This window comes from Morone saxatilis, unplaced genomic scaffold, assembly GCF_004916995.1.
Source record: "Morone saxatilis isolate NCDOM2014 unplaced genomic scaffold, NCSU_SB_2.0 Contig11, whole genome shotgun sequence".
Classification (NCBI taxonomy): Eukaryota; Metazoa; Chordata; class Actinopteri; family Moronidae; genus Morone; species Morone saxatilis.
The window spans coordinates 9,997,702-10,021,502 of record NW_023339663.1 but is presented as its reverse complement, the minus strand read 5'-3'; the positions used below and the strand labels follow the sequence as shown (position 1 = coordinate 10,021,502).

General features: G+C 40.2%; 1 protein-coding gene across 1 annotated transcript in view; it reads right to left on the bottom strand.

The window, feature by feature from the left end:
• The window catches only part of LOC118320903 (protein diaphanous homolog 3-like), a 145,871-nt gene that overhangs the window by 32,327 nt on the left and 89,743 nt on the right, over positions 1-23,801 (bottom strand). The window contains exons 27-28 of the mRNA XM_035652025.1: positions 16,136-16,231; positions 15,526-15,588 (exon numbers count right to left, since the gene is read on the bottom strand). Coding sequence (XP_035507918.1) covers positions 15,526-15,588; positions 16,136-16,231 — 159 coding nt within the window. The remainder of the gene's footprint in view (positions 1-15,525; positions 15,589-16,135; positions 16,232-23,801) is intronic.

Below are 23,801 nucleotides of genomic sequence, written 5' to 3'. Positions count from 1 at the left end.
GAGAGACAGAGAAAGCCACACAGAGAGAGAGAGGGGGAAGAGAGTGGAAAAAAGAGAAATAGACAACCTATCTCAACATTGTTTATTCCATGTGTTTTTACTTTGAGCTTAGCCTGTTCCTTCCCTTGCAGTTTTTACTGTATGTCTTGGTTCTCTATGCCTACTCAGAAAACACCTACTGGCTATGCAGAACAGAACCATATCACAGAGCATAAGGTCAGGACATCTTTACTCAAAAGAATCGTGCTGTAACTCACCTTGAAGGGTCAGCTCAGACAAATTACAAAAAGACATATTTTTCCACTTACCCCTAGTGATACCTAGCCATGCAGACAGCTTCAGTTTTATCTGCCTGGATTAGAGATTTCTGCCACTACACTAGTACAATACATTTTGAATGAAAAAGTGAATTTTGTGTGACCCTTTAAAGAGGAAGTATATTTCTGTCAAAGGACCCAATAAGGCATACTAGTCAGTGTCTGTGTTGAATTAGTTGAGGCTCTAAAACAACCTTTTATTCAAGCCTTCCTGGCAAGGCCACATCAGTACATCACAGAAATATATACATTATTGATGACAAGTAAAGGGGAAAATACACTATAGCTTCCCCAGTGTACATTTCTTTTGATTGCCTACCTCTATAGCTGCTTTTCCACCACATAGTACGGCTTGGCTCTTTATGACATTTTTAAATAGTCAAGCTACCATCAATAGCAACCACAATTATTCACTTAAAATGTCAGCCCACATGGTCATCTTACAAAGTGCAGATGTATCAAGAAAACCATCCCATTCATATCCTCCATTATAGGAGTACTAGCTCCTTTTTGTGTGTGTAGTTAGTGTGTAGATGAGTGACAGAGAAAGAACAAAGACTGAACAATGGCAAGCGGTGCAGAGAAAAAGAGAGCAGTAAGGTCAATCAGGCATTATATGTATAGTGTTGGTTACAGTATTTAAGTGAATAAAGACTGCAGCTTCTCAAGACCAAAGTAAAGCTCCTTGTAGTCTCCTTGGTTGTTTCCCCGTCGCTATGACGATCAGCTCCACCTTCACTGATATGGTACTATTCAAAGTACTATCTAAGTAGTAAACTAAGTAGAGGTACCAAAAGTGAGCAGAGTAGAGTCAAGTCAAGCCATACCACGTAGCAGTCTTGATGCAGGGTTCACGCTATATTAGGAAGGCAAGGATTTATCTGTCCTTGACAAATCGGTCAGCTCACTTTCCCACCCCACATGTTCTGGCCATTTACAGGAAATGTGAGCAGGTCAGATACAAGTGATCGAGTCCTTGATCTTGATAAATATGTTTGAGTATGAAGGCACAAGATCCGCAGCCATTTTGTAGCATGAGCTACACGATGACAAGTTCCAAGTTTTGGCCAAAGAGAGCTACTGAAAAACACAGCTGGAAAAGGTGGGAACTATATCTAGAAATGTCTATAGTGTTATGTAAAATCTAAAAAGCAAAACGTAACAATAAACAAACAATGGAGAAGCTCCTTGGACTAGGTCTTTTTGCCCCTTTTAACTCTGTGTTAATAACATTTGAGCAAGCCTCGGTCAGAACATCGATCAACTTTCTCCTTTCCTGTACTTAGATATGCTGTGTGCCAGACTTTTTAAACATAGCCTAACATAAATGCAACATATCCAGAATCCATAATGCTCCTGGGCTATGTTTTTCTTCAAAAGTTTTCATTTCTGCACAAATTAGCTCAGAGGCAAAACACAAGTCTAGACTTCTTACAACCAAAATCCATCTTGAGATCCTTGCAATTTGATTAGCATTATATAGTGTGAACACCTTATGTTGGTAAGAGCAATACAGCTTTTGAGGAAAAGACAATTGCATAATATGCTCCAGGCTTACAACTATGCCTGGCGCCGTAGGGGTAAAAGGTAAAATGTATAATACTGCTCCCCCCTCCATTTGTTTAAGTACAAAAAAAGCTATGGCATAAGTTGTTGAAAGGGTTGCATAAATAAATGCACTACATACACAAGCAGTTTGAAGTAAGATACACCTCCACCGTGTTTTTCTCACTCTGTCTCTGTGACATCTATCAACTGCCTCAGAAATCTTGATAAAGCTGTAACAGAGGTGAGTTGGTCTGTAGTCATTGTTTGTTTTTATTTATTTATCTGTTTGATTTTCCAAAGTGGATCATTTAAGCGTACTAAAGTGGATGTCAACTCCTTTACCCCCTTTCATCGAAGTATGAATCCTTCACAGTCTTGGGAACTGGGACTAAACAAAAGATAATGACTTACATCTAATAAAAAAAAGAGAAAAAGATGACATAAGTAAGATCCAAGCCAATCATCTACAGAGCTAGTGTGAACTGTCAATGTGTGAAGTTGAATTTGCACATGAAAAGCGCAGTGGTTTAACGTTAAGTGTTTCATTATTTGATTCCACTACACTGCCAGGAGAAGATCAGAGACTTTTTCTCTTTGCCTGATCTATTTTGGTGCTCATCATTCTCCCCTCTCTAACACCTGAGACAGATAATTATCCACTAAAGAAGGAAAAAGTGCTACATTTAGTCATTTCTTTTTGAGCAAGATGTTTTTAAATGTGACACAGCAGAGTGACAAGCTGGAAGGCCAATAATTACAGTAATTACATAGAAAATGACATCAAGCTATCAAGAATAGTTTTAGCTCTCGCAGGTTATTATATATTTATTTTAGGACAAAAAGTCCCTTTTGAGGTTGAACCCTTTGCAGTGTTCTCAATTCAAACTTAAACACAGCCACAGTTCATTTATCCACAGTGTCTTCATGTGGCTATTTTTCACAGGCACCCATTGACTATTCTTTGCATGTTTCATGAAACGATATGGGATCATCTTTTAGTTCTGCCCGTCTCTCTCACGTACAGAGGCTTCGCATAATCACTCACCTCCCTGATAAATCATGTCCTCTCTGCTGTAGCCCAAACACCTTACATTGTCAGAGCTCAGGCTCAGCTCGCTGGAGAGGCTGATAGATGATTTACAGGCAGCCATGCCTCTTCTCTCTAAAACCTTCCTAGGTGGATAAGCCATGTTCATTAACCCTCTCGCACTTCTGAGCCAGTGCAGCCTGGCCAGTCTTTCACTTTGTCTGTGTAGTAAGAAGAGAACAATAAGGACAGATGTTATCCAAGGGTCACTTCAAGTGTGTGTATGCTAGCAGGGCAAATCAGGGTTTTGGTAGTATCTTCTTAAAGCCTTCCACTGCAGTCTAAGTCTCAGAGCTGAGAAGCAGAGGATTACTCCAAGGACCTCATGTAAGAGCTCTTTGCTCTCTACTTCTCCCTTGTTTTAAACAAACAAGAAGCTACACGTTTTATAAAAGTACGACCGTAATCCTAACCTGAATGATTTAAAGAACATTTCAAGGTGAGTATAAAGCAGTACAGTCCGATCTCTACTTAGGAGGTATGTCATAGCAATAGAGCCTACATACCTAGCTGAAGCAGCTATGCCATAGACTATGCTATACGCCTCATCACATTGGGGCTAGATGGCTGAAGACACCAAATGGACACCGCAAAACTGGTCAGGTTGGGTTGCAGGCACTCTCCTGTGTGTTTACAAAGCCAGTAGAGATTGTTGATAGTAAAAACAGTAAAGGCACAGTTATCAGTTATATGATTAATCTGGCTACTTATTATTGTGAGGCATGAGTCTCCTATTCCTATACCCTCATTTTAAAATGAAAGAAGGAATATAAAAAAGACGAAAGTGGAGCCGCCTGATAATGTACAAAAAAAAATCAGTGTTTTGATAGTGCTATCAACAAGTACAATCCAACGCTCAACTAAAAAAATCAATTCCTATACCAGAGTCATCCACAGCAAGACCACTGCGCACAGTGACACACGTGTAAATCCGGTTTAAGTGGTGTCAAGTGTTCAATTGCTCAAATTAGCTACTCATGGACATTATTGCAGGTATTTCAACAATCATGTCATGTCCCTTTAAATGGAGGTGTTACTTCTTTTCCTTTGATCAGAAAGCACTTGAACATGCTAAATGTGCCAGTGCATGTACACTCACCTCTCTGCAAGAGCAATGTCTGCACCTATTTGCTGTTCGTGCATCCATGGGAAGACGCTTTGATAACAGAAATAAATTTGATTTCAGGAAAAATAGGAAAAAAAGTTTAGATTATGTACCATGCACAATTTCATTTGAATATTACACTGCTAAGGAGGGGAAAATATGCAAGATGTACTCTTGAATTTAATGCTCACGAACACGCACAACCAACAGAACACTGTGCTGTCAGAGTCCCCAGACCTCACTGCTTCCCATTTTTTCAGAAGCCCACTGCGCCTGTGCACATGCAAGTGTCAATGTCATCAAAAAAAGAATCTGCCATCTAAGCTCTTGTGCTTTTGAAAAACTTTGTTCTGGAAGCATTTAGAAGCTCTCTTTGTGTGCAACTATGGCAGAAAAAGCATTATGAATGGAACGCTACAAGTCTCTTTACACCTGGTATTAGAATTCATCTTCACATGCGTCTCCAGTGACCACTTGTGATTGGATCTCACTTCCCTGCCCCATAGGGCTGTACCCTACACAAAATTTGGTCAGTCATTGCCCATTATTACAGTCTTCTTTTTTTTTTGTTGAGCAAACACTGGCCCATCGCTTTAACCTGTGCTGTCAGCAGCCGTGGAAAAAGACGTTACTGCGCTGTGGGATTTTATAATCTGATGTTTTCATATCAAAGATGACGAAGAAAGTAAAAGTGTGCGTTGTACTCACACCGCAAAGTGTCTCTCCTGTTGAGGGAGTGCTGACAGGCTGCCAGTCCGAGAGTCACTCACAGTGGACAGCAGTAGAGGACGTTGGACCGCCGTCTAGCCAACACGCTGGGAAATAACTAAGCAAGAAATAACTTAATGTGTAACATTTCCTGAATGTACAAGAAGGCCCAAATAATAACAAACAATAATAATAATTAATTAATTAAAGTAAACAAGTAAATAACACTATGTCATAGATATTATTTCACAAAGTTTATAAAGTTTCTCCACACTCAATAACTCCCAAAATTGTATGATTTTTTTTAAGGAAGTCTGGTGATATTGCACTTACAACTTGAGTGGTCAGTGGGACTAAACTAAAGAGACAGCACATTTTATGTATACTTACAGGATGTCAGTTAAGTAGGCGGTTGTTCTGTGTGACCATAAAAGATATGTGGTAGAATGCGTCCCGCACCACCTCCGGAAGTGGTTTGAGCGATTAGATCACAATGCGTCTGGGCGGTTTTGTATTTAGAACTGTCCACTTGTGATCAGCTCACCCAAGATGCATTCTAATACCAGGTGTAAACAGGTTCAAAGTGAGAGTAATGAGGTACACAAAACAGTAAAGCCAATACAGCTGGCTACATGCCAAGATCCCTGCTGAACCTACTCTGTGTTTTTGCCAGTATCAGAAAATGTTATACAGAAGAAGCAAATAAACAATTTTCTATTATTTTAGCTTGCAAATGTGAGGTATGCTATATCAAAACAAACGTTATAAATAACAGTGTGGATGTTCACTCATGCTATAGATATAAAATAGAAACTGTGTGTGTAAGAGAGTGAGTATCTGTGAGTGTGGTTGCCTGTGTGGACAAACGCAGAACTATCTGTGAAATACATTTAGACAGCCTCTTTCCTCTTCGTCTGACATGGTAATTACCATTCAAACTAGCCAGGCTAATTACCTCCCCGTTAAGAAAAATAATCAGGTTTGTACACAAATCAAGACTAGCCACAGACGCCATGGTCTGAAAACCAAAAACAATAATCAAGTCCACTGGGCATGGTTATTATGTTTTCCATTTAATGCGAACTTGCATTAGGATTTAAAGTGATCAATTATTTTATCATTTAGTTTTCCAAAGATTATTGTATAAATCCCTAAATTATTCATTATATTCTGTCAATCACTTTTTCTGTTCCCACTGGGCTTTAATGTGATTCATTAATTAAGGGTAATTAATATAGCTTGTTTACAAAATATGTTTTACTGCATCCCACAATTTTTACTTCACGGTGAAGTTCTATTAAGTTTGGAGACAGACAGAAGCTTTTGAATCAAAATAATTTAAAGAGGAATCTGAAGCAGGGTCAGGTAACTGGTAACAAAAACTGGATGCAGTCTGGTGAGGTATATAATATGAGTATATAGGTATGATGACTTATATATACCGTACATCAAATCTATAAGAATATATGACTGAGACATACATGGACCATACACTAGTGATAAGCACAGTTTACAGATAATTTTGCTAATGTTAGCAAAAGTGTTAGTGGTTATTACTTTAGCTAATACTGAGAAAAATAAGGAAGTTTTACATAAAAAGAAAATTAATAATAATAAATAATAAAATAATGCATCCTAAAAAAATTTTTTTTCCAAAGCAGATTATGGAAGTAGCTAACGGGTGAGCCATCTCCTTTCCTTCTAGTCTCTGTTAACAGTTGACAGCTGGATCTGTGTGCCAAATTTCAGTTGTTTAGGTCACCAAAAATACCATTCATTGCGTAACATAATAATAATCAGAGCTATTCCAATAGAGTCCTCGCAGAGGTCCCTGCTCGGGCCTTATTTATTCAACCTATGAAAACAATGGAGCTTGCAAAGCCACTCTTCTTTATGTCTAGGGTTCTTATAGAAAAATGAAATTCTACATCCCTTTTCAGAAATTGAATGCTCTGTGGCAGGGCAAAAACAAGGAATCGGTTTTCTAGCAAGCATGACATAAGATGTCATATCTGGTTTACTATCTAACTCTAACAGTAATACTGTTAAAACAAAACAACACAACTTTGCAACCTCAGTGTCATCCAATCTGCAAGTCAGTAGTATGGCAAAGGAGCTGATCAAACATAGGAGAAAATAACCCCAGAAAAACTAAACAGATCCACTTAAAAATAAAATAAAAGTTGGCTGTTTTATAAGATCATATGTTTGCCTGTATTCTGTTTCTAACAAGTTATTTTGGTTGTTGAAGAAAAGTTATCATTTGAATTAAAGAGAAACACATACGGAGTCAAAGTATGTGACTCCTTTCCTACACTTAAGTCTACTGCCAGCGATCAGCACCTCACTGCTGATCGCTGTGACTTTTCAAAGACTTTTCTATATTACTGTATATAATGTTGAAGAAAAAGTAAACGCTGACCAGATTTAGAGTACAGTCTCTTGATGACTCAGAAATAGAAATGCAGAAGAAAATAAAAAATAAATAAACAAACATACTCTGGCTATACAGCACTGACTGAGCAACGGCAAGGTTTTTTTAAATAATCTTTTTGTCCATGGCCTTTGCCAGCAAGCAGCCATTTCCTTTCCCTTACTCCTCTGCACTGTATCAGCTTTATTGTGATGCTAAACAGTGAGTTTTGACATTCAGAAGGGCCCTGCCAAAGGACAGGGCAGTGGATGCAGTAGAGAAGAGAAGGCCTTAATGGGTTCAACTGGAATGGAAAGCATCTGCTAGACTCCACAAGCTGGAGGACAGGAAAATGTCAAGTATGGTTATTATAGAGCAGGCAACAGCTCTAGGAATTTTCACCTGAATGAAAAACAGTCTCAGACAATGCACATGCACAAGCTACATCTCCACACATTAACGCCCCTACTGAGGCAGTGAATGAACCCGTTCACACCCAGGTGCATAAGCTAGAGTAATGTGACGCACATATTCAGAAGCACATACAAAAAAAACATGCATACAGTAAATGCATGAACTTAGATGTGTGTGTTAGGGTAACTGAGAAAAAGAAAACTTGATTAAAAGGTATAATATGTACCATTTTTGCATTAAAATGAATAAAAACAACTAGACATATGTTATATATTTTGTTTGTTTCCAACAATGTGAAAAAACCCAGAAAAACACGTGATTTTGTAATGATACGTTTCATTTGGTTGCCTGTCAATGGCGTCACATTCCCTTTTATCCCCTCTAGCTGCTATAACTTCCAGGGAAACATGGGATACGTCGGACAGTGAGTAAGGAAGTCAGCGAATGTGACTAAACGTAATGTGAATATAAATTTAACACATTACCTAGTCCATGAACACAATTTCTGCTTGAGTCACGTCAGATAAACCATCGGTAATGGTGGTTGTTTAACAATGAAGACCACAACTCCCACTGACCCCATGCTACTTCATCACGTTATCAAACTACGTGTTTTGGTACTGTTTTGATGTGACGCCCCTGTGCGTTTAAGGTAAAACTGCCATCTCCTGTATGGCATGAAAAATAACATGCTTGTGAATTGTTCATACATCTGCAGAATGTTCCATAGTGAGTATTTCTTCACAGGATCACTTGAACTTGTTCGCCAATTTGTACCTTAGAGGATGATAATCAAAACTAGAGCCAGACTAATGAAGCTCTTTAGCCCAGAGGCCAGAGACAGACACATGGCCCTGTGACTCAAGGCTGAGTGTCTTCAAGGTGGTATGTGCGTGTGTGTGTGTGGGTGGGTTTGTAGGTGCTAAATAAATGCATGTGGCTGTATACAGTCTAATGTGTGAATGAGTGAGTATATGGGCATAAAAAAGGGTGATATAATAGCAGATCAGCAAAGAATCTCACTCTCTGAGGGGAATCCAGCATCAAACAGATCCTGCTGCCTGAGGGCTGGCCTTCCCGCTCTGTCAGTGTGGAAACTCCTGTCGCTGCACTTAGAGCTTCTGGATCAGCGAGGAGACACATAGCAAGTAGAGTGGCAGCAGAAATGACAGTCAGAGAGAAAGAGAGAGAGGTGAAGCAGTTTGGAAGAATATGATTGTTTTATCACTACAGACTAAAGTAGTCTTAGGAATCATCAAGAACAAGAGCTTTGGTGTTTGTTTCTATTTCTGAGTACAGTGCACTAGAGAATGATGTCTGGATATGGGGCTGTATACAGATTGGTTATTGCAGAAAGGTGAGTAGAATTTTAAATCACAAATTATCCCCCTTTCATCTCTCCCACCTAAATTCTCTCCTCTACCTCTGAGTCAAGACAGCTTAGTGGCAACCATAGCAACACATGCAAACAGAGCTGTGGCTCTTTCTTTCAAGGCCCACAGTATGAACAGTCGTTAGCCTGAAGCACAAAACCAGATGGACAGCCTGCTGAAAAGATAAACAAATAAAGGAATAACACAAATGTGTAATGAGATGGAATTGTGACATGATGATGAAAAATGTTGCTAAAGCAGTTCTAACGTTCCTTTACCAAAGGTACCACAGAGACAACATTCAAGCACCCCTTTGTAGGGGGCATAGATAGAAATGGGAGATAGTACTAATTTCCCTCCCATAACAACAGAAGTTCACATAATCATCTCCCAAGCTCTTTCCCTCCTGACGGCAATGTGATATGGCTGCTGGCGTTGGTAAATGTGGGAGGACCAGGAATGTGTGTGGCTGGGCGATAAGGCTGCTGTAAAATTTAATTAGCACAAAGCCATGGTGAAAATGACTTCACTTCACTGCATTATTAACTAGAGTACTATGTAAGAGCCTAGTCTCAATCAATGTACATAACAGGTTCATAAGAGAAAGGGATGGAGAAAAGAAGAGCCATAGAAAGAGAGAGGTGAGAGAGACAGAGTGAAAACAAAAGCACATTAGAGATAGGAAAGTCCTATAAAAGCTAAGATGTGTATCTAAACTAAATCCCTGATAAATCTTCAAACGTTTTGCCCATTGGCTTTTCTGCCTCTGTCCCCTGCACATAAGGTGTGTATCAAGGCAGGCAGAAGACGAGAGTGTTCATGTGAAAAGAAGAGGTGGGGAGGATCTGAAAAGCCGGCTGAATAGCAATCCTACATTAGCAGCTTCACTTACTGTTTGGGGCCTGAGCTGGTGAGAATGGGCTGATTAGGGTCCTTGGCTCAACATGCTGAACACCACTTTCTATTTCACGATCCACAGCCTTTATTACAACCCAGCTTCCTCATAATCCAGCTAAAAGTGGATATCTGAGGAGCCTGATCGGCTTAGGACTTGGCTAAAAACGTGGGATGTATGGAAGAGCAACATGGAGTAGAGTGCAGAGGTGTTTGTTATCATCTGTTTTCTTTTTAAGACAGAGTGGGCACAGCTGAGCTTGGTGTCTGTGTGCGTGTGTGTGCGTGTGCTTGTGTTCCCTCTTCTCTCACCCACCACAATGACCTCTCCAATCAGTCAAACATATAATTTCACTGTCTCATCTTCCTGCATTACAGACTTGGCATGGATTGCAGTGACTGCAATTTTATGAATAAAGGTATATTTTGATGAATGAATATATTTTTAAACTTGCCAGTCATTATTTAATGGTCATTTGTTTTAACACAACTTGATAGGTGTGTGTGCATCAAAATTCAACACGTTTTATTGAAAAAGGCCTCTGAATCTTCAGTAGGCAGGACTTAAATAACAACACAAGTGGGAGTCATAAAAAGCCACTTTTCATTATCTCTGTCCTCGGCTGTAAGGCAACACAACAAGTAAACAGCATCATGATCACATGCTACACAGAAAACCATAATCTATAACCAAACATTTTCACAAAGAAATATATTTCATGGTAATTGCTGTCTACATTAGACGAGGGGCACATGGTGTCTTTGCAAATAAATGCCATTCAGTTATCCCAAGATAGACACTAGCTGCAGCCTCTGGTCTAAAGGTTACAGAAGATGGCTTGTGCCTGGAAGTCGCTCGTTCAATCACCAGATCAGCAGAATAGATCTTGGTCAATTAATCACCAACTACTCGAGAAGAACTGCTAAGTGGCCTTGGCAGTAAAATACTGTAAAATACTTGTACTTTTATGTGTGACAAAGTGTAACTGAGTAAGTGTGCGCCATGGCATTCCAGGAAAAGAGAGCATTGTTCTTAGCAAAACTTGAATAAAGGTTAAAAAAAAAAGAAATCATTTGTTCATTGCTCTTTACATCCCTCAATTACTATTCCACAAGTCTCACTGCACAGGCTGGACCTAATTACACTACCCACTTTGTAAAGGTGCCCTCTTGCTCCATCTGTTCAATCCATGTGCGCACGGGCTCAAACATGCACACGCGCACACACCAAGTGCAGCACTTCAGACAGACAGACAAAGGCAGGTCAAGGTACACTTTCCCATCTGGATATGCCTTTGTCTACAAGAACAGTTAAACATCTAAACCACCAATCAAATGTGGCGATAAGAGACACTGTGACTCACTGTGGCCAGATGACTGTGGACATGAATACAGAGAGCTGTACACCTGTCCAAGTCTTAGACACAGCTAATGCCCCGACCCAGGAGTGGTCTTTGACCTTCTGCCTGCACATCATTAAAACACAGGGTGTTTAAGCTGACAATTTCTATGCATGTATGCATGAGCATGTACGTGTGAAAGTGGGAGACTGAACACTCGGTGTTGAGGAACAGAAGCTCTTTGGCAATAATCTGTCACTGTAATGAAAAACGCACAGGCCGTATGTGACGTGTGGATGATGTATTATGACCAAATGCAGATAAATCAGCAACTTCTAAAGTTACACTTTTCAAACAATGACGTGCAGCATCAATTCAAATAGATCTTGGGAGGAGAGCGTCTCTGCTCTTTTTTTTTGTCTTGGGCTCACTGAAATGATTTAATAACCCCTTCTTTTTCTGCTTATGTCATGTCTGGGGGAAAGCAGCAATGCAAGGGAGGAGATAAAGCAGAGACAAAACAAAGTCAAAAAGTAAAGAGTAGACTGAGGAACTTTGGATGGATCCAAAGCATTCCCCCATAATTGACAATGATATGAACAGACAGAAATGTGAAAGAGGGATGATAAAGCACACATGCAATCTACAGGATATAGTAGCCTGCAGTGGAATCCTTATATCAGAGTCTATAAGAGGCCCAATCAAAAAGGCAAGCATCTAACAGCCGATTCCACTAGAGTATCCCTGCCTTAGGAAGCTACGGTGACTGACTCTCACCTCTAGTGTTTCACAAATGGCTCACATGTGAGCACATAAAACAGAGATAGGAGGAAACAAACTTCCTTTTTTTTTTTTTTTTTTAAATCCTACTTTTTTGAGTTTCTCATTTTAACCTCACACCCTCCCTAGTTTTGTCTTAATGATTTTCTGCAGCACAGCCTCTGAAAGACATCGTGGGTTGAGTCTCAAATTAAGCCTATTAGTCATCTCCTTCAACCATTCCCACCTATACCCAAGCCATTTAAAGTCTGCACTGAATAGATGCATCCAACATTATATACAGAAACATAAATTCAGCAAAAAGGGTCATAAAGTTGACTCAGCAAATAAATAGCAGACAACATCTCCAATAACTATAGGCTTGCTTTTAGGTTGCAAACGCTAATGCTTTTAAGAGGAAGTAAGGAAGAATACCGATTTTGTAAGGGCTGTTAGGTCTTCACTGACTTTGTGAACTGACCTTGATGTTTCTTCTTGTTGAGTTATATCGCACATGATCATTTTTAGGTTGGGTTTCACTAAAGACAGAAGCAACTGCTCCTAAAGACAGACACATTTACTTCCTCATAGATCCCGTTTCTCCCCGCACTCTTTATAATGGATCATTCCAGGAATGGCATTAAAGCACGCACATAAAGCACCTCTGGCTCGTGACGTCTTACACACTTTTAGCTCTCTGTCAAACACAACGATACAATAAAATAAATGTAGCCATGTGATTCCCCTCAACATGTACATGCACATGCCAGCTGGGGAATCAGTGAGACTGTGGTGAGGACTCGCAAAAAAAAAAAGGCTGAAATGACCAGACAGTGCCTGGAGAGATTTTTTTCAGAAGGACACAGTTAAAAAGTTATGGATGCTTTATAGATTCAATTTGCAGATTCAAGTCTCTTACACCTGTGTGGCTAACCAGCATCGATCCATCACTCTGTGGAGCCCAATCCAATTTAGAGTGTTGAGGAGCCCCAGAGCCCCACAGCCTTATCCTAACCCAGGCCACAGCCACCACAAAGCCTGCTTACCTTTATCCCCTGAAGTCTGCGTACTTTTATGTGTACGTGTGTGTGTGTGCTGAGGGAGACTGCAGACCAAGCTAAACACCTTAGCTGCTGGCTCATGTGAAAGTGTGCTGAGCCAATTTAGGGGTAGGGGAGGAGAGGAAGCTGAGAAAAATGCAAGGAACTCAGGCCAGGGCCCTAACTCAAACCAAAGAGTACAACAGGAGGAGAGCAGGAAAGAAGGGACGGAACAATCTGCACCACTTGATGTGCAGCAAACAGTAGGGTAGACTGCAAGAAATTTTTAAAACCTATTTTATTTTGTGTGGCAATCCACACTCATCGCGACTATGAAGCACTATAGCCATAATCAAACTACTCCAGTCTTGTGATGAGACGCGCAATCTATTGGCCATTAGATTTGTCTCTGCAGACGACAGACTGATTCACTTGAGTCTCCCTTGCTACGAAAGCTTAATGACACCGCACATGTTCAGACTGACCATTCAAATCTCTTCTCTTCACCACTGATTACGGTATCTTCTGGTGCAGATGTTTCTGTTTTAATTCTCTTTGCTGCTCCACTGGACTGCAGCAACACCCTTGAGATCAATTATTAAAGGGTATTTAAAACTGTGGGAAAATGAGGTGGTAGGTTGGTGTGAAAGTGAAAGCAGCTGTTTAAGTGCGTGTGCCGCGGACTAAACTTCATCACCTCCCAACTAAACTGAGAGCATCATGTGGGTTTCACTCATTCCAGAGACTAAACCCAGGGCAATTAAAGCCTGGATCTCCGTGGGAGAGAAGGAGGGGAGGGAAATGGGAGAGAAGGAGGCTAGAGAAGTGGAGACTCCATACCAATAACAGGCAATTATGTTTGGGGAGGGCCATTGTCAGGCCATGAGAGTATAGAAGAAGACAGCGGGGATATGGGATGGTAGGGAAATGAGGAGGAGTGTTATTTAGGAGGCAGATGGCAGAGAGGGGGAAATTAAGATGAATGGGCACTGAGAGGGCTGAGCTGGTGCTGGGGCTGGGCAGAGAAAAGTAATTAGCTGTGTTTGCTCTGGGAGGCTGGCAGTGAGTATGATGCCTGCAGTGACAGGCTAAGGCCTTGAGCTTTATTAGTCAACAAGGCCGTGTCTAAAACTGCCAGCAGGTGGCAGCTGGGCCAGCAACCTTCCGGGACCTTCTTACCTGTACAACTCACCATGAGGTCTTTTCACAACATGGACACTGAGCAGCAGCTCCTTCACGCACTGCAATTTCTTTTTACTCTAATCCCTTGTTAATACAACACAGCTCTAGCTCGTTCTCTCTTATACTTACTGACTCTCTCACACTCACACACTCTCCCTCTCAAACACACACACACACACACAAACAGCATCAGAGTCCACATTTTCTTCCTACTACAATATTCCTTAGTTTCACCCTTACCAACTGGCTCTATCTTTCTTCCTCACACCATTTCTCTCCATTTCTTATGTTACAGCCACCTCTATCTGTCTCTTTCCTCCCACCCTGTATATCTCCCTCCTCCTCGTCCCTTTCCAATCTAATTTCAGATAAGTCGTAGCAGAACAACAGAGCAAGGCCCTTTATCATTGCCATCAATGATGTGGGTGGATTGAGCGTGAATAATTTTATTCATGTGTGCCTGTACCCAGCCCACTGGGATTCCAATTACAAGTAATAAGAGGTAATAGGGTTACAGTTTGATTTTTTTAAGTGGCTCAGTAATGATTGTAGAAAACCTTTGACAAGAGAAGAAAGCCGTTGTTTATCTTAGCCATAGCTAAAAGCACAATATCTGTTCACAACCATGAATAATATAGGACAATTTAATTTGGTACAATTAGTATCCCATTCAATCTTCAGTCCCAGGGAGTTATATAGCTATACACACATACTCATGTCATTTTAACATTAAATACACTCAGTGAGCTTCTCACAGTCAACACTTGAAGTGCTATAAGCTACAAGTGGCTTTCATCCAATTTGCAGAACACTGTTTAGTCTATATATCTGATCTTGCTGCACATGCCTCATCACTCTTCAAAAACCTCAAGTACATAGGTGAGAAATTCAAGACAAAAATTTCTTGCATGCTTGATGTAAAAAGACATGACACTTCCTTTACGCAAGATTTAAAAAATATGAAAGATCCCAAAAGCATTCAAAAGCATAGGGTTGCTGCAGTTGCTGAACTACTTAGAAACCTTATCAAACTCAGCTGCCAGAACAGCCCACACACTGCTTTCAAAGAATCTCAACCTTGCTTCTTGCAGTCTGCACATCACACTGCCTCAAACTGTTTTAACAATGGCCTTTCACACTTTCAGAAGGCACACACAAGGTCACAAAAAAGGCAAAGGGACAACTGAAAAGGCCACTGGACATACAAAAAGGCAGGACATATGAACTGTCAGGGGCAATTTGCATTACATGTGAGAGATGAAGACTGATTTCCAAAAACAGGTAGAAGATAGAGCTGAGCATGCTTGAGGCTTTAGCTGTGTAGTTTTTTTTGTTTTTGTTTTACCATGGTTAACAGGCCTGAGAACCTGGCGAAAGGAGCTGGGGCTGATCGTCTGCTGCTGGTTATCTGGAAGGAGGGTAGTGGACAAATAATGGCAATACAGTACAAAGAGAAACCAAAAGGATCATGAGGAGACATTCAGACGCTGAAGAACGGTTGTTCATTAAAAAGAAATACAGTAGTTAAGGGCACAGCTGTCACTTGCCCTTGAAGTTAAATGGCCAATCAATTTCAAACAGGTTCAGATCCCATCTTGGATTCACAACATTTGTTTGCTCTTTCAATTTTTCAATTCCTGGTGCTAGCAAGCATGTGTGCAAACAACAAATGAGTGTATTTTGACTGAAAATGAAAGTTTTTGGAGCCATGGCATGAGAAGGCAAGGATGAATTCGATTCACTTAGCTTTTAAAAACAAAACAAGAAAAATATTCATCCAGTTGGCAGTTTAGGAGCATGATTCATTGTGCTTTTTGAACATCTGAATGGAATCAAAACAAACACAGAGCTTTGTACCCATATTGTCTGGAAAAACTTCCAGACAATATGAGTACTAGGTTTTCTGTGTGTGTCTTTGTTTGTGTACAAATGTAGGTAAAAGATATGAGACTCACCTCTGGGTCTTGGCGCTCTCTTCCTGCGGTCTCTGAATGCAGCTCCTGACTGTAGGGCTTCCAACAAACTATCCATCACACCTGTCTCATCATTCTCTGAAAAACACAGGAAGAAAAAGAATGAGTGGGTGTTAGAAGACAGAGGAGAGGTAAAGAAACAAAATCAGATAAAGTGCAGTTTCTTTTAGTGGTGAAGTTTGCCATACAGATTTCAACCATTTGGAACTTGTAATGGCAGGCCACTATATCATATGTATACTGTATACTGTATGTATGCTACAGCGATATAGTAAAGTCAAGTGCCCCAATATATGATGGGTCGAGTTCCAAGCAAATCCAGGACTGAACAAGTCAGCAGGTTCTTGTAGATGTGCAAATGTGAACCCTGGTGTGTGCAGATTTAGACATGCATTGAATTGTAGTAATGTGCTGTAGTTGACAAAAAAAGTCATGATATATATATATATAGGATATTAACTAGTAATGGAATCATTCAGAGATCTTCTGTACACTGTCAAACTGGAATAGAACACTAATGAACACTAATGGTGTTTCACAGCATTTATCGTAAAATACTCTTGACTCAAAATAGGAGGTCCTTGCTATGTAGAAGTAAGGGAAGCACCAGAATGCAGATATATTGTAGAAAGGGAAAGCTTTGCAGATATGACATGTAAATCATGCCCTGTGTTGGTACAGCTGAAAACCTGGCCCTGACACCTGAGGCAGAATGATGGACCTGGATAGTGATTTGCAGTGAAAACAGCCTCCAGTGGATGGGAAGGAAAATAGATAGTAGGTATATGGGAATGTTCAAGGAGAAGACACACTGTCAATAAAAAGTGTATACTGTGGTTGTCATGCAAATGTGAATGTGTGTGTGGGTGTTTTCTTTTTAAACACTGCTTCTGTGTTGCCAATAACATTTGAGGTCTTTGCTAACCACCATGCCAATGCGAAGGGCTGTTTGCCACTGAACTCTGGGGGTTTTATTACATTCGACTACTTGATGCCATTCACAAGTTATCAGTCTCAGTTTGTTGTTTAGTTTAGATTTCTGTGATGTGATGTTAACTGTGATGTGATGTTAACCTTAACCTTGTGTTTAATTATAATTTTTTTAAATGATATGTAAAGAAAACACCAATTTTAGATGATCACTTTTCTATCTATGAGTTATTAAGTACTCTTGATGAGTGTAGCCATGTACAAACAATGCCAGCAAATATGCTGACACTTACTGAAACTATTGATAAGAATAAATGCGAACCGTGTTAAGATCTGGTACTTCCATATTTTGTAAAACTGAACTATTAATAAAGCTATTTTATATGTACCCATTTAGTTAAACACACTGTGCTTAAGCGTGTAGTGTTTGATGTGCTATAAAATTTGTTATAACTTTATTGGCTTCATAGAGGTCTAGTTGTACCACGGTAGCACAGTGTGACTGCTGGGTCCCACACCTGATTTAGTGAAGGGTGAGAGGACATTGCTCTGATTAAGGTTATGTGTGTTTTTCTCAGTCCTTCTATTTTGTCTGAATTCCCTGTGGAATAAATAACACACATAGAAAAAAATATATAAAATATATAAAAGACTGGACTTTGTGGTGCTATCAGGCCCTCTACTGGGCCAAAGGTCATCACATTCTATTTTAACACATGGGACTCTGTTTTTGTGAAACTGGGCACAAGCACAAATTAAAGCAAACATGGCTATAGCAATCACATTTTTACAATTTTGGTGAACAGAGGAATATGTGAAATCCAGAACATCACCAATCAAACTGGAAATAGGGCCAGAAAGAGTGTAATATCAGCAGGAGGCATATATTGCCAGAAGGTTGAGCTGGGGCAGACTTCAATAATGGCCAATCGTGTAGACGAGGACCCGGACAGGCTGGCTACCTTTTTGAGAAGAGAGTCCCAGGGTGCAAATGTGCAGCCTCTTAAATATGATTATACTGCACTTAAATACACTGACTTTTAAGTTTATTAAATAAAGCCTTTCTAAATCAAGCTTATAGATAACTCTATGCACGTAAATAGGGTGGAGGGATCTAAAATAAAATTTCAATATAATAATGACTATTAATGACAACTATGATGGCCAATTAAGTTTGTCCAAGGGCCCTTTATTTATATATTTTTACTTTCCATTGTTCACTGGAGGCGCCAGGTGCTGTCCATAGTATGACCTATTAAAAAGCCTTTACAGTGGGGAGAAGGCACAGCTTCGGTTTGATGTTTGGTGAGTTCACCTGAGTTTAATTGGAATTGTATTTACAAGGTATGCACTTGTGTTGTATAAAAATACACTGAACATAGTGAATTCAAGTTTCTCTATTTGACCTAACTTTAAATGCCTTGTTAAGCCAGGCACAATAACAGCAACTCTGTCGCCTAAACCAAAATAAACCCTTTTTTTTGTTGTACGAGTAGCATTAATTTACCACAATCTCAATTTCATTATACAACCCTATCTTGTAAATGACAATTAAGTAAACTTGAATCCTTGAACTGTAATTCACCTGTTAGATGTAAAAATATTGTGTCTAAGGCCATTTTTTCCTCACACTCGTTCGGCTCAGTGAGAGTAATGCGCTGCTGAGCAGTTCTTCGGAAGCAGACTATCAAATTAACTAAATTACAAAAATTTCCCACCAAAAACCACAACAACCTGTGATCGCCTAGGCCAACTGCTGATATATTAATCCAATTGCCCAAACCTACTGTGTAATATGTTTTAAATATGTACAGACACACATAATGCTATCTATTTCAAAAGCTATCAGAGGACTGGGATTCCAGTCAGTGATCAGCCGCTGAAGCTTGTCACCTCTGTCAGATGGCTACATGAAATTAAATTTTCAACTTATTTCATGCATACAGTACCATGCAGCACCATGGTGGGTTTTCTGCAGACCTACAAAAGCTGTCAATCAGCTCAATAGTACATGGTCCCTTTGCAGCAAACCCTCCTCTACACTGAGGCTCCTGTATTGAGGGCAGAGGGTCCCTAGGGTGGTGGGCTGTGGTTGTACCCAACCCCCATGCCAAGATGCGACTACAAACACACACGGACACGCACACACACACACACAGTGAATATATCATGGCCCACTTCCTTGCCAGCCTCTGTGTGCATTTGTTGTGCTTTTCATTTGCAACAGTTGCACTCCTCCTCTGGCTGATATGTGCCCAGTTCTTCATCATTACACAGAGCGGAGAGGCAGCATGAATTTCTGAGCAAAACCAACGTTCCTCGACGTCCAAATTTGTCTCCACTGCTGTGGCAATTCATCACAGGCAGCAGGCTTTACACTTCCCACAACACACATAGACATATACACAAAAATACAGATAGCACCGAAAACAAGCAAAAAGCAGCAGATCAATCTATGGCAACCTGCAGTGTGTGCCTTCATGTGTAGTACTCCGTTTGACTCCAACCCACAAGAACATGAAACAGTTGTGTGCCTCAGGAGGCAAGGAAAAAGAAACTCACTCAGATCTCCCGCCTCAGGAATATATGGGAGCAAAAACAGTCCAATTTTACACATCAATCAGAAGCAACTCAGACAGGCCGAGACAGAAAACTGCTTTATAGAATGTAGACAAGAGGTGCTTTCAGACAGTCTAACAGTGAAAATCATAACACGTATTTATATACTCACACCCACATGCTCACAAACTTAGAGAGAGAGAGAGATAGAGAGAGATCACAGACATGTCACATGGATAGTAATGGAGGAGGAACACATGGCAGAGGAATATTAGTCAAGCTAGAAGCTGTGAAATGGGTTTGAAACAGTCATTCAGCTTGTGAAAGGTGGTGTTGAGGAGGATGTGGCGACAGAACAAAGACTAGTGAGAGGAACGGGACAGTGAAGAGTGGTATCCCAGCTTTGGCAGTAGAGCTACTGATTGGTGCTTTGATGTGCACAATTCGCCTGCCTATTTCTATTCTGCTGCATCTGGGATAAGAGCTCTCACGACAGGTGTGCAATGTGCACAGAGACATTTTGCTTTAATTTTCACAAAAAATGAAGACACTCTCGCAATCCAGTCTGAGCCTCACTGATGTCTATTTAAAGAATAGTAATCTTGTCTTCCTAGTTTGCACATCTTCATGTACGTAAGCTCCAAGTCCCATGTTTTAGTAGTGAAAGAAAGCAGGAACTGAGCCAAATGAGTCCGACTATCATGTGTGTAGCCCAACTGTTCTCTTAGTTGGGAAGAAAATGTGTTAAAATATGTGGTTGGATGTACAAAAGTAGATGTACAAGTGTACAAGTCAGATCAACAAAAAGATAAAAGCAGAAAGGTGTTTACTCTACCACAAAACAAAAGAACAAGTCTGGGATTGGAATCAAGACAAAGCTGAACCTCCACCCCTGGGAAAAGGCTATAGTTATCCTCCTGTCTGTAGTGAAACTTCAATCACCATCTATTTAATCAGAGCCTGTTCAGACTGGCGTTTTCCATTGTCTGGACACGTAGCCTATCTGTGCATCGATGTCTACCCTCTATTCAAACCCGGACTAATGCCTCTAGGCACTTCACTCAACAGGATGTCGCACTTATCATCAGGACAATGACCCGGCTGTAGCAGTGTGCGGCAGAGGTGGGCCAGAACAAGGCAAGAAATAGGGTCAATTGGGCTGGGATGGAAAAGCTAAGGAGAGAAAATCACATGCCTGGACTACAATGAATGCAGGCCAACCACTGTGTTCCCTTGTACCCTCAGAAGGCAAATGGTGCAATAAGGCCAGTCAGCACCCTCTCTCTGTCTATTGAATATCCTCAGTTGCACTTTGCTGACACTTAGAGCAGCCACGCCATTCACTAGATGATGAATAGAGATGTACAAATGACAGCCAGCATGATAACTAGCCACCTGGTCACTCTTGAGCAACCTTGCTACAGTTTAATAAAAATAATAACAATAATAAAATAAATTTGCCTTTCTACTATATGGTACCAGTGGCACCTAGCCTAGAAGCATACAATAAAATTTGTCATAAATCCATATATTCATAAAGAAACCCAATGAAATGATCATTCACCCATTAGAGCAGTTCTACAACTTGATACAATTCTATTACACATAGTAGTTTTCTTTTGGAATTTTCTCTAATGATTGTGTGTAGTTTTACCCCTCCAGACCTCTAAAACTATTTAAAGTCAGCCAGAGAAAATCAAAACTTACAGGTATGCAATCTTTGACGAGGCTTTGTATTAAGAAATCAAAGGCAGAAAAGGTTGGGAACCAATTTATTAAAGGCAGTCATATTGAATTTTTTAGAATTTATAGTTTCTATGCCCTTCTGCAGGATATTCTGGTAGTAGAAAGTCTGGGTAAAACGATTTAAAATAGGAACCAGCATAATGGGCAAATGACACTGTAAAGGAAAAGTAAAAAAATAGTAACCTGAGGAAGTCCAAGAAAATCTGATTGGTCCACCATGACAGACGAATAAGGCCTTTTGTACATCTCTATATACGATAGTAGCCAAAAATGGCAAAAAAAATGCCAGCCATTTAATATAAAGGAAGCAATTTGGATTAATTTTCATTTAACAGCTTTTTTTTCTCTTTGATATTTTTCTGATGGAATTGTAAATAGGCTAATTATTAACATTAAGGCTTTGGGTTTGTTCAGTCTGCCAGGCAGAGCCAAATTACATTGCACCCCAACTTTTACTTAAAAGTAACTGCACCCACACAAATAATCTTGTGTGCTGGCTTGTACTACCAACTAGTGGTGACAACATGCTTTTTCCACATCCTGTGCAGCACCGTGGCAATATAGTTCACAGCTGGGCTCGACATACTTTACTTAACTTTCATACCATAAAGGGCCAGTGTAGACATGTGTTTGATTCCTCCAAAATCAAGTGTGGACAAACTGACTTTGTGTTCGGTCCAATGCGTTCACACCTCATGGGACACAACAGATCAGCACACAGTGGACGTTAGGACGTTGCTATAACATTGTTATTGTTACCCACAGTGGGTTCAAGCAGTCTCTGCAACAACCAAATCGTCAACTATCAGAATAGTATCACATGTAAACTATGTGAGCACTACTATACTGCTACTATGATACAGGGCATAACTAGACTATCTAAGAAATATCTCATTATAACACACAGTATCTTATACAAGCTCCCGCTTTGTTTCTCGCCATCTTTCTTATGCCCCTCCTATGTTTTTAACATCTTTGCATGCAGGGTTGCATCTCTAGCTGTTCTTCTATTTGACGTCTTAATAGTTCATCGCTTGTAGTCATGTAGGGAATGTTAAATAAAGCTCTGATGTGTAATTTGTCGCTCCACAAACATTCCCGCTCCCGGCCTACCCTGGGAGTTAATGCAACAGATTTGTCATACACAAGCCAGGCACAGCTAGAGGAGGAGGAAAAAACACCTATTCAATCTGAATTTCAATCTCCATAGGGCTCTATGCAAATGCATGCAAGCTGATGCTCTCACTCTCTCAGACTGCCAGAACACACAGCGTGGAGGATGAAACCAAGGTGCATATTATAGAGTAGCTAGAAGCCCAGTCTATGGCAGGTGAAAGAGACAGAGGGAAATGAGAAGGAAACTAGGAGAACCTCACATTTCAGGAATACATAAATAGATAAAGCTAGAACCAAACTAAATGCAGATACCTGTGGCAGCCAGCAAAGAAGCTAAAATCCATTTTGATCGTTTCCTCCAGGAAACCCTCCCCCTTCCTTCCCCTGTCTCTCATTGCTGTGCCCTTCAGCATAATGTGGATATGCAGCCTCTCTGGGGCTTTTTAGGGAATTGATGGATAATCAGATGATTACACAGAAAATCTCCATTGAGGACAATCCTCCCTGACAAACAAAGAGAAAGCTCTTTCGTTAATAAATAGGCTGAGAGACAGACTGAGTGAGAGACAGAGTGAGAGACTGTGAGAGAGAGAGAGGAGAGAAGAGACGAAGAGGAGAGAGAAGAGATGAAGATAGGAGAGAGATGAGAGAAGTAGGAGATACATAGAAATCCTGTCCGTGGGTTGGCAGCCACAATGCCAAATCTGTATCAGCACTATTCATTTCATCCCTTACACAATCCTGTGTGTATATAGTGTGTGCATGTGCGTGTCATACATTGCCAGAAACACCACTTGGTGGGGATCTCACTGAATTTGCCTTTAGCTTTATCTTAATTTCAGCGTATCTAAATAAATTTCAATGCTCTAGGCATAGTTGTATAAGCCTTTCTGTCAAAATTTGGCTGAAGTTTATTCTCATGATTTTCTTACTTCTGAGATAGAAAAGTTTGCAGTGAAACATAACTCAACATACAAGCACTGGGGAAAAAAGTCCAAGCTGTCAATCTGGGCGAGTTACAAACAAAACATGCAAGAGTCATTCAAATTCACGTGAGGACACACATATTTTGTGCCAATAAAAACAATTTAAGCCCATTTTATTGGTTTACAACACTTTAATAAAGTGGGTGTACTATAATTATCTTTTCTCTGACACTAATAAACAGAAAAAATATTTAATGCCAAAGTGAAAACAAACTGATCTAAATTCTTAACTAAATAAATATTTACCCCTTTCAATCCAATATTTGTAAGTGGCAGCAATTAGTCTATGTGGATAGCTTATTGTCATCTGC